We start from the raw sequence: 14,594 nt of genomic DNA, 5'->3' as shown, positions 1-14,594 counted from the left end.
TTGTATGCCTGCATTCTTACTTGGTTTTTGCCTTTAACTCTAAAATAGCATATATAAAGAAAAGATACTTCTCCCTTACAAATGTTGCCTTTCAGTTTATTGGCCACTCATTTTGATAAACACAAAGATAAGAAGAACACAGCCAAAGTCGGGCTAAGATTGAAAAGAAAGTATCAGTGAGATACAGTCATTATCCCAGCACAGATACCAACCACAGAGCAACTCCTCACATACTTTCTCTTTTGCTGTTGTTGGCTTCAGACCTTGCTTCATTTAAATTTCACCTGGCATACTTGGTACATATAGGTTGCAGACATTCCTGTTTCCTGTAGAGAAGCACAGATTTGAAAAGTGCTTGCCACTCTACCTGAGCAGGAGGCATTCCTGCCAATTTCTTCTCGCAGCTAGAGAAATTACCATCTGTGTTTTCAGATGGGTTTTGCATGTATCTTGTCTCTTGTTTCCAAATGTTATCAGTGTCTTGCAGAATGAAACTGGGCAAGTTCTACTGCCAGGACAACCCACATGTGAGCGGGAAGTCTCAGGCAGAAGTCTTGTTGCACTGATGTATAGCAGGAATGGAGAAGTACCAGTTCTTCTTGAGTATTGCAGCTTGTGGGTCGACTTGCTCTGTCAAACCCTTCTACCCTAGACCTATTTAATCACCACTTTGCACTTGCTGGATAGGATTGCAGAGCTGGTTTTTCTCCTGGAACCATTCCCTGACTACATCCATATGAACAATTGGGAGCCAGTACCTTTGAATCCTTCACAGTTCTGACATACAGTCCTCCCACTTTGAGTCCAGATCTTAAAAAAAGAAATTGTATTGTCTGAGCCACATTCACCCTGTGAGTGATTCAAAATATGGTGGTGATCTGGAGCTTGTTTGGAGTGATTGATATGCCTGTTTGCTCTTAAGTGTCTGTGTGCATCATGAAAAAAAAGAAGTTACGTACACATCTCTTTAGCCTAAAGCCTCCTTGCCTGGGAAGCCAGAATCTATTTTCTTGAATCCCACAAACCAGTGTGTGCCCATCACCATTGCCACATGTGACCTCAGCCCTGGACAGGAGGACTTTCAGGATGCTTTTCTGGGTTAAGAGCTGAGTTATGTTTCTCTTCTAATTACTGTGTGGCCAACATGCTGTTCTACAACTGCTCTGAGACCAAACCTCCACTGATTTCTATCTTAAGTGTCTCCTGCAACCATCAGACTGAAGTGCAAGTCTGGATTTTCTACAAGGTCTGTGACTTTTGAGGCTTCTGCATTTCTGTAGCTCTGCTGTGTGAATGCCAGAAGTGATCTATATGTACTCAGATACTTCTGGTGCTGAAACACCAGAATAGGTGTCAGTGACCTAGCAAGACACGGCACAAAAGAGGAGCAAGGTTCTTTTCCCTTGTGACTAGGACAGCATTAGGACATAGGCTTTATGTTCAGCCTAAAAAACTGTCATTCCAGAAAAACCTGTAAAAGTTGGGGTGTCATGAATGCCTGCAGAAACTGAGGATCACGTGTGTTTCTGCTATTGAACCTCAGGGTGGAAGAGAGTTTGAATATCTAATGCAAAACGCTTTAAACAACGACTTCATTGAGCAATAACTCTTCATATAGCTAGTCCCTGCTTGTTTTGCATTCATTTGCCCTAGGATCTGTAAATCACAGTATTCACAGGCAAGCATGGTTTGAGCATGTAAAAACACATAGGCAAGGAGTTGAAGAGTTGGGAATGGAATATACAAACTTCTCTACTAATTTTCTTGTGTAAGATGTCTCCACCAGAGAATGTGCTTTGCTGTAGAGGAGGTGTGTTTTCCTTCTCTCTGTATTCTAGCTGGCCTCTGGTATTTTGCTGTGCCTTGCCCACATGAGAGACTTGTGTCCAAATGCAGCTTCTGGGGTGTGTGCAGCTGAGGAATCACATGTGGCACATTCTAAAAATGATCCACGTATGTGTTGGTGCAATTTCAGGAATTCAGTTTCCGATGTATGGCTCAAAGCACGTTTTAACAAAATTCTCTTCTTCCATGAGTTTGCTGAGCTAGATCAGATTTTTTCTGTTCTTGAAGAGCTGTTTAATAGGCAGATTTTCAATTCCTGCTACGTTTGATCTAAACAAAAAACAAACAAACAAAAAATAACACAGGAATCAGTTCTTTCACTTAGCAAACAAATTATTTGATCCTGTACTTTTCTCTCTTTTTTTTCCTTCTGTTTTTGCTGATTTTGCTGAATCCAAATTTGTTTCCTGAATTATTTTATTAATCCTCACTTAAGTTTTGAATCAGCAGGTGAGTTTGCATAGCTTTGAAACTAATAGAAGGATACCCACCAGGCAGTTAGTACCAGGTCAACTGCATCTCTTCAAGCCACAACAAAATGTAGATCTTAGTCCTTGTTTAGATTTTCAGCACTGTTTGTATTAACTTTATGTCAATTCTCACCTCAATTACAGTTGTTTGTTGCTATTGGGAAGCTCTCCTCATTTGTGCCTGTGAATGGTGACTAGTGTTTTTAACAGATTTTACTTTTAAACCCATGATGAGGCACGCCATGGTCAGGCCTCATTTTTGTGGTTGACCCACTTGTATTTGTGACTGCACTGCACCTAAAAGAGATGCGTTCCCCCAGGATCCCCTCCCATCCACTTGCTCATATCCATCCTTGGGTGCAGGCTCCCAGGTCTTCCCTTGTACAGTGTATGTAATGAAAGCAGGGAAGCATACCTGTTTTTACAGTGTTACTGAGAAAGCACAGATCTATGCTGAACAAATTAGAAGTGGGTAAATAAATTCAGTTTTCTTTACCCTTAGTTACACTGATAGAGATTGATGCCCTGCTAAGTGCAGCCTGCCCTGACACAGTGGCTGTCCTGAGCTTCAGGACATGTCCTGAACTTCACATGGAAGCTGCTGATAATTTTTTCAGTAGACATTCACTGTGACTCAGTAAAAACTGCCTGTCTTCAGCTTAAAGCATAACTTTATATCTTTATAGCAAGCAGACATGGGAGTGATGCTTTAAAAACTCTCTGTTTGAAAGGAAGTAGTTAATATTTTCTTAAAAGCTCCCAGATTTAAAACTTCTATTCCGGCTGCAAACTTTGCCAGCAACATGGGTTTTTTTGGTTTTGTGTTTTTTTTTAATGGGCCATGCTTGGTTGTTTCAGAAATTTGATAATTATCGTTAGGCCTGAAATCTTGTGATGGGCCTCTATGCATCATGGCCTGTGTTGGATTCCTGCCTTATATTGCTGCTCTTAGCCTTTTATACAATCTTTATAGCAGCTTCATGCTCTGCCCTTCACTGAACAAGAGATGGTAAACCGCAGTGTATATGGCAGGGCTAGGGGAGGAGGAATTGCAATGAAGCTTTCTGCATTTTTGGAAAATTGATATCAGGACTGTATTAAAAATGAAGGTATTTGTGTTCTTGAAGCAGAAAGCAAAGCTGTATTAGCTTATGTGATGGAACTCTGTCAGCTTTTAAAAACAGCCAGGTTCTCTATCAGTCAGTGTATCTCTGACTCAAATTCACATGGTGCCTGTGCTCATTAATTTCTTCATTTTCTTTTACTTTGCTAATCTGCTTAGCTTTTAAATCCTTCCCTGCACGTACTGTCAGAGCTAAAGCAAATATAATTGGAAAAATGTGACTGGTTTCTTGAGTTGTCAGCCCAAGTCAGATGGGGTTCAGCAAAGCAGCGTGTTCTTCATACACCTAAGCTCCACCTATCTGAGTCAACAAAATGAAATGCTGTTTGAACTGTAGAAAACTGAAAGCAGAATCAGGAAGAGGTATCTCTGTAGCCCCAGATGCGTCAGATCTTCTGCTGAAGATGAGTTGTGATCAGGCTCCCTGCACTGAAGGTGGGCAGGGAAGGAGGAGCAGGAGCCCTACTGCAGAGCCATCTAGGTAGCCACAGAACTCCTGCTGCTTTGGCCTCTGCCTGTCATTTGGCTTCATCCCAGCAGCCACCCACCCAGGGGGACAGTGCCTTTTTTCTGTACCTGCAACCTTCAGACAAGTGCTTCTTATTGGTTCAACCTGCCATATGTGGGCTGGGAGAGCGCTTAACACCCAGAGAACCCATTGCTGCTGGAACTTGCAGTGGAGAGGTCTTGTAGTCAGATGAGCACTGATAAAATCAGATAGCACTCGTGGCCCCCCCACCCTGTAGCTGTTGGTGTCTAGGTTTGTCAGGCAGAGATGCCTGCTCTGGCTGCATCTGAGGGTTCTGCCTTCGCCTCCCCAGGGGGACATCTGAGCTCAGAAACTGCCATTGGTCCCCCACTTACTGGTACAGTGCTTCTGTAGGTGCTCTCCACCTAAAAAATCCTGCCTTTGTAAGTTGTTGAGTAATCTAGAACTTTATACGCATGCCAGAAAATGTGAGGAATCTGTGGTGGTACAGGAATGTTTAGAGAACATCTGCAAAAAAGTTGAGGGCAGGCCAGAAAAAAGAAGGCCAATTGCAGATTCAGCTAGTTACATCCTCAGTGACGACAGATCTGGAGGTTGTCAGAGAACCACAGTTCAGCTTCGGTCACTTGGACACCTTTGGGGTTTGTGATAGCTAGGATGGTGATTTAAGAGAAGCATGCTACTGCTGTGCTAAAGTTTGCATTGAAGATGAGACTTTAAATACTCAGAAATGCCTACTGCTTAATGTACCTAACTTCTTAAAACTACATGTGTTTTTTTAACTGCTTTTTACTTGTTTGTTCCAGGTTGCATGTCTGGTTGGACTTGATGCATGGCATTTGCATGACACCAAGCAGCCTAGCTGTGGATGTGTCACTGAGCAAACATGGCCTACCCAGCAAATACTAACGGCAGTGCTACAGGTAACTAAATGGGAACGCTTTCCCCCTTTGGATTATTAATTAAAAAAATTCTTACATTGTGCGAGCAGGAAAAGGAAGTAATGGCAGTTTAAATACTGAAAAGCAGTTTCCTGGTAGATCAGAGCCTGTCTGTTCTCTCCCCTCCACCATCCCCCACCCCAGTAATCTTTTAAATATTTATAGTGGGCAAAGTAGTTTGGGAAGACTTAAGGGCTGACACTCAGTCATTCAGCATGCAGTGTGCTCTGCTCTCAAGGGGCTCACTCTAGACTCTGGGAGGCCTAGGGCTTTGCTGCACGATCATGTGTCTGTTAAACTGAGTCTGTAATAATTCATGAGATTAACCAGCCCTTAATGCATCAAATGCCCAGCCCTTCCTGGTCACCCTTACTGCTCAGTCTAATTTTTAATGCTTGCTTCTCTGCAAAGCATAAAAACTTTCCTCAAACAATATCCTGAAGAGGTGTTCACTTTTTTTGTTATTTTTAAGAAGTTCCCAAACTGTCTGTTTTGGTTGCCTGATACTCTGTGAAAAGGATTGCTTGGCATGACCAAAGGTTGCTGAGGAGGGCTGGCAGGTTGTTGGGGGGCAGAAATTGCAGAACAACTGATAACAAACAGCACAGCAGCAGTGTTCTTCCTGTGCTTATGTCAATATTTTCCTCTTCTGATCACTGCACAAACACAGTTTTAGCCCGCTAAAGCTGAGGCTGCTGCAGTAGGATTACATGGAAAATTTCAAGTGCATGGCAGGAGCTTGTAGGTTGCTCAGTTTGTTCACTGTAGAATTATTCTAATTAGAGCATGGGATTAAAACATTTTGTGTGCAGAATATTAGAAATCACTTTCAAGTGCATGGCAGGAGCTTGCAGGTTGCTCACTGTAGAATTATTCTAATTAGAGCATAGGATTAAAACATTTTGTGTTCAGAATATTAGAAATATGGAGTGCCATTATGTGCAGTTTATGCAAAGCAAGAAGTCTTTTTTTAAGGTTAGTGAAAGTTGAATTAAGTCTTTGGAATTACTATTATCTGTTGGTGATTTAAGGTTAAATTTACCAATATTGTTAAATCTTAAGACTGCTGAATTAAGATATTTCTATTCCCTTCCCCCACCCCCTTTTTATATAATTAGAAGTATATTCTTTAAGATAGAAACCATATCCTTTTGTAACTTTCAGTAGTCCTTTTGAGAATGTGGACTGCAAAACCTCTGCTGTGTATGTGAGTTAACTGTAGCTGCCTAAAGACCCCCCCCATATAACCTGACTTTTATTTTTAATATGTCTTTAACTTAAGTCATGCAGAAAAATTTCCTCTGCTTACAATGAAAGAAAAATTGTGCATGGAGTGTTACTGATTGGTTTACTAATATTTTTTTTTCTCCCTGCAGTAGAATCAGTGTACTGAAAAAGTTGGTGGGCTGATGTGTAAGTCTAAAAGAAGCTAAATGCTTATACTGGGGGATGTGTTAATGCAAGGCAAAGTTTTAGCTCCAGGATTGCTATGGAAACAAGGCTTCTTGCAGGATAAAGCTGTTTGTTCCCTTATTGGTAGAAAGACACTGTAATAAATTACAAGTATTTAATTCAGAGCTAAATTGGACAGCATTTTGCAGGTACTGTCAGGACTTGTTGGCTTTGCAAACCCTTGAGGCCGGTGTTCTAACATGCAGCTATGTACGCCCGTGTCTCCAAATCCTCAGCAGTTCATAACAGACAGAATATTGGGTGGCAGATACCTGTGATTTGTTGTGCTGCTGTGCTGCCTGGGAGAGAATGCCTTTGGATGAGCAGGAACTGATCTGGGCGTTGGAGGTATTGAAGCAAGTTTAATTGCATGGAGCTCTAAGAGTGGAAAGACAAACTTCAGGGGTGGTGTTTTCTGCGTCCTCTGAATCAATCAGCAGCAGGAAAAAGAACTAGACAGACTTGTTAGGGACTGCTAAGCCTCATTTATGTTACTTGAATATTTTGGCAAGTCTGACCACATGTTCAGCTTCATTCAAGTATGAAGTGACTAAGAAGCAGTGGTTTGCTTTGGTTAACTCGAGAATGTGAGTACTTGCACTATCAAAAAATTATGCCTATATGCCATTTCAGTAATTTTTTTCAGTGTACAAGCCTATATGGACTACTGCTGCTGCAGATGAAATCTGTAGAGGAATGCTTGAATTTGGAACTTGTTTCCAGGAAAGGCTGTTTTGCATTTGTATAGAGATTGTTTTTTAAGGGATATTTATGGGAAATACATTTGCTGTAAATGTTTTAGTGAGTGTGTATAGGAGATAAACTACAAAGCAAGTGATGACTTTATCATGAAAGCAACTATCATAAGTTTCTCTGTCTCTTGCCTATCTCAGTAAAGACATGAACCTTAAATGTGAATAAATGACAGAGACTGTGATTTGTGCTTCGGTACTGTTTGTCAATAGTTCAGTTTGCTGCTGACTTAAAAATTTTATCACTCTGTGCACAGTTTCATTGCACAGAGGTCTTGTAGTGAACTGTATTTCTTTGGGCTGCAAGCTTATTTGTTGATTTTTATCCATTTTGGAAGTTGCTTTTGTGCCTTCATCCTGATTTTGCACTAGCCTGTCAAAGCTGTCCCATCTCCTCAGGAAAGAGCTGAATAAATTGGTGCTTGCAGAAAAATTTGTGCTTTTTTATTTTATTTTATTTTATCTGGTGTTGGTTATAGGTGCGGGATAACTGTTTAGAGTCTTCCCTGGTGGCATGTGAGCTCACTGCTCAGTCCAGTAAACTCATCTGAGTTAAGGAGTGTAGTACAAGTCCAGAGCATGCTGTGCAGTCAGTCATCCAAGAAGCTGCCTCAGGAGCTGGGAAATGCCCTCAGTCTGTGGGGAGCTATTGGGAGTCTGCAGTTGGTTTGGTGCATGATACAAATTAATTTCTCTTTGCATGTACAAGAAAAAAATAAATGAGGTGATTGTTTCTCTAAATAGTATTAGTGTCTCCATTAACTGCTGGGTGAAACTTCCAGTAATTGTTAGCTTCTGTGCTTGCTAGGACTGATGCATAATTCATCTATTTAATGAGGCTCTGCTAACATTTTTCTACTGATATCTGTAGAAATGTCTTCTAGTCAGCTACAAAAAGCACAATGCACAAGGAGAAAACTTACAGGGCAGTTTTAGCTCTGTATGGATTTTCATTCTATTCACTAACAACCTGTTTGTGAAAACTTTCTTTTCAAAACACATGTTCTGAAAGGCACTGCATGGAATAAGGTTCCAGTCTAATTCTATTTATTCTGATGTGGAAAACAAGGAAGCAGCAAAACAAACATAGGAGACTGATTTAAAAAAAGATAAAGTATTAAAAACTGTATTTGTCACTAACCATAATAAAAACATGCTTTATTTGACTTCTCTAAGCACCTCATTCTCTATATCCAGACACTGCAGAATTGTTAGTTATTTCGTAACAGACATAAAAAAGCATTTCCAGTTTTCTTGAGTAGGATGAGCTGCAGGGGTCAGTATAGCAAGGCTGTTGCACAAACCCTTTCTTTACTTTTGCCATAAAACAAATGCATATTATTTTCTGTATTTAGTGTTGGAGATTTCTCTGCTCTTTTCTCTTTGCTCCCTTCTGTTTGTGCCTTCTCCTCAGTCTAGTGTATGGATTTATGTTTTCATGCCTTCCCATTCCTTTCTTAACATGCTTCTCTACATACAGAAGCACATCATCCTGCACACATTAATTTGAACTGTTTCCCTGCATATTTAACTCTGCTCCACGCTTTAGATTCCTGCACAATTCTTAAAGCAGTGGCATTGTAGCACCTGAACATCATTTTCACTGTTAGTCTCCTTGCACCTATAAAGCAAGGAACTGTTGTGATAGCCAGTCTGCAGTTGTCAAGTGTCTTTGATCACAGTGTACTCTTTTCACTCCCAGCTGATCTGGGCATCCACCTCCATTCCCTGCAGCAAGCCAGGGCTGTGGGACCACAGTGGTTTGATGAGAGATACAAATTGTAGCTGGACCACTGTTTCCTCTGCAGCAGCCTGGCATCCTCTAGTTATTTTATATGTGCACAGTTATACTGGAGCACCCTGTGGGCTTCTGGTCAGATTTTCTTTGTATCTGAGCAGTTTTCTTGACTCCTACATGAAGTTGTTAACTATACACCAGTTAGTCAGAGAATGAGGCCATTGCAAAAAGCTGCTGCCTGGTGAATTAATGTTGTTTGAGATACTAACGTCAGCATGACTCAAAGACCAAATGTTTAATAAATGTGTTTTCCATCTGCTGGTATATAAATGCTTAAGCAACTGTTGCAAAGTATTATGAAAACCCCAGTTAACTTATTAACCCTTTTAACTGAGGCCAGTAAATAGAACACTTATTTTTACTTGGAACAAATGTTTTCATCACACGCATCCTCTGCACTGATTTGTAACAACTCTTACCAAAGATTTGTAGACACACTTTTCTTTCAGTTACTGTATTATTTAATTTATAGCCTCTCATTTGATTCTATTTTCCTCATTCATTTTAGGCAATATGCATGGAATTTTGCATTATTTCTAGCCTCATGATGTAAATACAGTCTAAGCAGAAAATGTGCACCAGAACATTACCGCTGTTACTAACTTTAGCAGGATATCCACCATTCCTCATCACAGGCCATCAATCTGGGAACTTACAGACCTAAGTGAGTTAGCAGTTGAACGTATTTGATTGCTAGGTAGTAGTCCATCTGCTGGAGCCCTTCCTCCCGAAGCCTTTCCTCCTGAGTACTGCAGGTGCCTGCCACAGGAGCCCAGCTTCCCGCTGCTCTTGCTGCTTCTGCACAGTGGCTGTCACCCAGGTATCACTGCAGTGCTCCTGACACACCAAGCTTTGCACTCAGCAGCCTCTGAGTTTACTTTGTTTAGCAGATGCAAGTGACCAGGATTCAGGAGAGTGTATTTTTAGCAAATCAGCCATGCAAGGACAACTTGTTTGAGTCGGAACTGTGTGATGACAGACTAAACCTATTCCTCCCCTACCATGCTCCCTGCTGCAAGCCAGCTTCCAATAACTTTCAGAATTAATGGAGATGGGTGTATGCCCAAGGTGTGTTTTGGTAGCTGGTGAAAGCCTCTTGCCATCGGGAGAGCCTGCTCAATTGGCCTGCAGTCTTGAGCTTTTGGGATGGGCAGATGGCTGTCACTGGGATCCAGCTCCTGCCTCACCCACAAGTGATCCTATGAGTCACTCTGGTGGTGCCCAGTATTTAAAAACAAGCTAGGGTGGGACACTGAAGTATGTGGGGAGAAGGGTGAGTGAACCTCCAGTGATTTCACATAATCTCTATCACAAGTCATATCAAAATTTTCATCAATATGCTGTAGTACATTCACTGATGCCAGATCTGCCTTGAGGACAGATGGCTGGAGCTGAAGCACGAGATCTCAGTGAGTGCCAGCTTTTTACTTGAATTAGTAATTGCTTCTGTAACTGCTAGTTGATGACTGTAATCCAAGGTTTCCTCTGCAGCAGAAAGCTTAAAAATGCAATGACTTATATTTGCCCAACCTAAAAGGCTTTATGAGACTGCAGAGGACAGGGACCATCCATCTTCATTTCTTCTTTTACTCAGGACTTGTTGGCCAAAGAACATGCTACAGGCCTGATTTTGGATTCCAGTGGAAATGTAGGGATCAGGAAGAAGTTAGAAAGGATACGTTAAATAAATACAGTGTAATTGGAAGTTTCAGGACATAGGAGTCTGCTCTGGGTAGCCCAGTCCTTAGAAATGGAAACTGCATTGTTGTGGTGGGAAAGAGATGGCCCAAGATACAAAGCCATTTTATGTAGATGCTAATGCTCTGCAGGAGGACAAAGTGGCCTTGAGAAAAAGAAGATATTTAATTGATCTGTCTTTTCATCTGAGATTACTGCAGCTGTGTCTTTTTCTAGATTATCTTCTGCAGCTGCCCAGATTCTTACATCTCACCTAGAAGGAGGACTGCGTTCATCCTCTCTGATGAAGGTTCGCTCATGGAGCAATGCGGGCTTTCTTTCTCTGAGCTGCTGTGATGCACTTGTGTGGGCAGCACCTGGATGCTCTTGTGTGGCCTGCTGCTGCTCCCTGTGGAAGTACATGCCCTTTGCACCCTGGGAGACAGATAAGGGTGTTCATCATGTGTCTTAAAGTTTTCTAGGGACTCATCAGGCATGTCTTGCTGTTTGTGGTACCATGGAGCCTTACTGAATTTACTGAACTGAGATTAACAGTGATGAAACTAAGTTCTTGCGGTGGAAGCCACTGCTTTGCACTGTCTGGTGGCAGCTGGGGTGAGGGTAAGGAGCAAGAACCAGAAGCAGGGCAGGCACATGCCACAGGAAAAACACGAAGAGTAAGCTTTTTCCAGACTTGAAAAATTCTCTTCATTGTCTACCTTTCCCCACTTACAAGACACACAATTCAGTATTTCCCCCAAACTATTCTGCAGTATTCCTCACTTCCCAGATTCTTCTGCAGAAAGCAGTTAATGAATAATGCATGTGAATCTCCTCCTTGTGGGAAGGGAAGATATTTTGTTCCCTTTAGAAGTATATGGTCCCTCAGGAAAATTACTTGGATGGAAATAGCCCGATGACAGTTGGTTGTCCTTCTGCTTGCAAACACGTGAGTGCCTGCATTTAGATATGTTCCTTACAAAAGGGTTACTACTGGAGCAGAGGTCCTTGGGAAGCTTCTTGTAGTTGCCACCTCTCTCCTCCCCCTCTTCTGAGCCATTTGTAAGGCTTTGTATTAGAGATGACAGAAGGGCAGCCCTTCCTGTATCATGTTTTCACAGCACTTTTAGAGGCTGAGGGAGCACTTGGACTTCCCACGTTGGCATTGCTGCTGTATCTCCATTTCCTTCCTCTGGTAACATGACTCCCCTTGGTAGCAAAGTACTATTCCTGCCAGGATGTCTCAGTGTAACCAGCTCTGAGCTTTGGGACAGCAGAATGCTTGTGTTGTCCATCCTCACTTTTTTTTTCTGCCATTCCCTCCTCTGATTTCATCCAGAAATTACACTTACCACATTGGCAGAAAGCAGTGGTTGATCTCTGCTGTGGGATATGGGTGGGGATGTCTGAGGAATTAGCAGATCAACCAGGTCAATAAAGAGCTCTCCTGCTCCCTATCTCTCTAAAACTTTTCAGAGCATATTCTCTTGAGAATTTTCTTCTTCTGACTCTTCGCACATGCTTTGACAAAACGAAATGCTCAGAAGCTTGGAGAGGTAGGTAAGTCTGGTCATACTCTCACATTTTCTGTCTGTCCTTCCCTACCTTTTGCAAAGCCTTCTTACCTGTAGAACCTTACCCCTTCTCACACTCCATCCCTTTATTTTGCCCAGTGTCTCCTCCCTAGTTATCTTGCACTGTAATTAATGTTTTATGTAACTGTTTGCTCTTTTTAAAAATAATATATTCTTGTGTCTTTTTTCTTTATAACACTATGCAGATTTCCTTCAACATATAAGGGCCTGTCTGTGATACTTTTGTATTGCCCTTCAGTATTTGTTTGAAAGTTGGGGGGGGCTAGGGAGGAAGATGGACATTTTAGTATCTGGGTTTGAAGGTTTGGTCAGATTAGGGTGAGGATCAAATTACCTGGTAATTGGGAACAGACTGTACTCCCTATGTAAACCAGACATACCTTGTCTGGAGCAGTCTCTTACTGCTGAGGGGCATGTTGTTGATGTACTCCTAGCCCCTTCCCTACCCTTGCTTCACACAACCAACCTCTCTGCCTGGAGCACTGTCATATGGCTTGCAGATCAGATAATAGAAAGGAAACACTTGTGCAACTCTGCTGCTGTTACTGAAATTTCAGGTCTAATACTAGCAAACTGGTCAAATTTTAACACTTCATGTACAGTGCTTTGTAAATCTAAATGTGCAGCTTTAGAAAAAAAAAGTACAGTGCAAGAAAATGCAGTAAAGCACATGGCCATGGTTCAAAAAAGTGGACTAATATTTGCATATGATACAGGCATAAAGACAAGATCAGGGCAGTCAGGTTTCAAGGACTTCCCAATATCACCAGGGCTTTTTTACTTCAGAAAATCCGTGGCTAAGCCCTTTCTCCCCTCCCTCCAGCAGAACTGTGATTCTTTAATTTTGGATATATTTTTCCGTATCTTAAGTCATAGAGTTAAAAAAAAAGGTATTCCTGTCTAGAATCATTCTCTTCTGCTCCTGTTGTCTGTTTTTTGTATGTGGAGACAGATTGCTGTTACATAGCTTTTAAGATTGTCAGGACATGTGTGTGCTTACATGGCTATGCATCCACTGCATCGCCCTTTAGACTTTCACCATTCTTCTTCATCATCACTAGTTACAGTCCTGTTCCCTTCCTCTCAGACCGTGTGTCTGTTATTCAGCATGCTTGTCCTTCCCTTTTTGCTCCCTAATACTCAGTGCCTTTTTCCAATGCTCTGCTTCTCCCCAGGGATGCACAGGGACATCTCCATGCCTGTACCTTGAACAGGTACCCTGTACCCTGCGGACTGATACCCAACCCTGCTCTGCCTCTACTTCCTCACAGAGCATTTTCAGTGCTGTGGAAAATGCACTGTTGGCAGTTCTGAGAAAATTACTTACCTGTCCCTCTGCAGAGAAAAGTTGTAAGACTACAACTCTGCAAACATAAATATGGCTCAGCCAGACTATCTCAGCCCACAGAGCAAGACACCACCACAGCAGCAGGAGAGACATCTCTCTGTGAAACTGTGCAGCATCTTCTCATCCAGTCCAGCTTTACTGTCCATTGTCTATCCTGCTGCTGTGTGATGTACTGCATGCACTGCTTATCAATCACATGTCACATTAATGGGACATGTATTCTTGCCCATGGGTCCCATGAAGCAGGTCTTGGATAACTGACCTGATCTCCTTCTCTGACAAGGTGACTTGCTTAGTGGATAAGGGAAGGGTTGAGGATGTTTCTGCCTGGACTAAGTAAGGCTTTTGACACTGTTTCCCACAGCATTCTCCCACGGAGATTGGCTGCTCATGGCTCAGTGGCTTTACCCACTGCTTGCTGGGTAAAAAGCCATCTGGATGGCTAGGCCTTGAGACTGGTGGTGGATGGAGTTATATCCAGCTGGTGGCTGGTCACCAGTGGTGCTCCCCAGGGCTCAGTACTGGGGCCAGTCCTGTTTAAAGTCTTTCTGGATGATCTGGACGAGGCCATATCAAGGGCACTCCTACACAGTTTAGAGACAACACCAACTCCAGCAGGGGTGTTGATCTGTTGGAAGGCAGGAAGGCTCTGGACAGGCTGGATCAATGGGACAAGGCCGTGGTGTGAGGTTCAACAAGACAAAGTCCAGGTTCTGCCCTTGGGTCACAACAGCCCCAGGCAGTGCCACAGTCTGGGGCAGAGTGGCTGGAAAGCTGCCCAGAGGAAAAGGCCCTGGGGGTGCTGGTGACAGCAGCTGAACATGAGCCAGCAGTGCCCAGGTGGCCAAGAAGGCCAATGGCATCCTGGCCTGTGCCAGCGATAGTGTGGCCAGCAGGAGCCAGAGCAGGGGTTGTCCTCCTATACTTGGCACTGGGGAGGCCACACCTCAAATTGTGTGCTCAGTTTTGGGCCCCTCACTCCAAGAAGGTCATGGAGCTGCTGGAGGGAGACCAGAGAAAGGCAGCAGAGCTGGAGAAGGGTCTGGAACACCAGTCGTTTAAGGAACAGCTGAGGGAGCTGAGTTTGTTTGGCCTGGAGAAGA

General features: G+C 42.7%; 1 protein-coding gene across 3 annotated transcripts in view; it reads left to right on the top strand.

Annotated features, from left to right (window-relative positions):
• KANK1 (KN motif and ankyrin repeat domains 1) overlaps positions 1 to 14,594 on the top strand; it is a 127,438-nt gene that overhangs the window by 73,058 nt on the left and 39,786 nt on the right. For 2 of the 3 annotated variants that reach the window (XM_058826048.1, XM_058826047.1), the window contains one exon: positions 4,735 to 4,851. In XM_058826048.1, coding sequence (XP_058682031.1) covers positions 4,815 to 4,851 — 37 coding nt within the window. In that variant the 5' untranslated portion in view covers positions 4,735 to 4,814. Of the gene's footprint in view, positions 1 to 4,460; positions 4,570 to 4,734; positions 4,852 to 14,594 lie in introns of those variants that run through there. The other variant, XM_058826049.1, reaches the window with a different exon arrangement.

This window comes from Poecile atricapillus, chromosome Z, assembly GCF_030490865.1.
Source record: "Poecile atricapillus isolate bPoeAtr1 chromosome Z, bPoeAtr1.hap1, whole genome shotgun sequence".
Taxonomy (NCBI): Eukaryota; Metazoa; Chordata; class Aves; order Passeriformes; family Paridae; genus Poecile; species Poecile atricapillus.
This window is presented reverse-complemented; position numbering and strand designations above follow the sequence as displayed.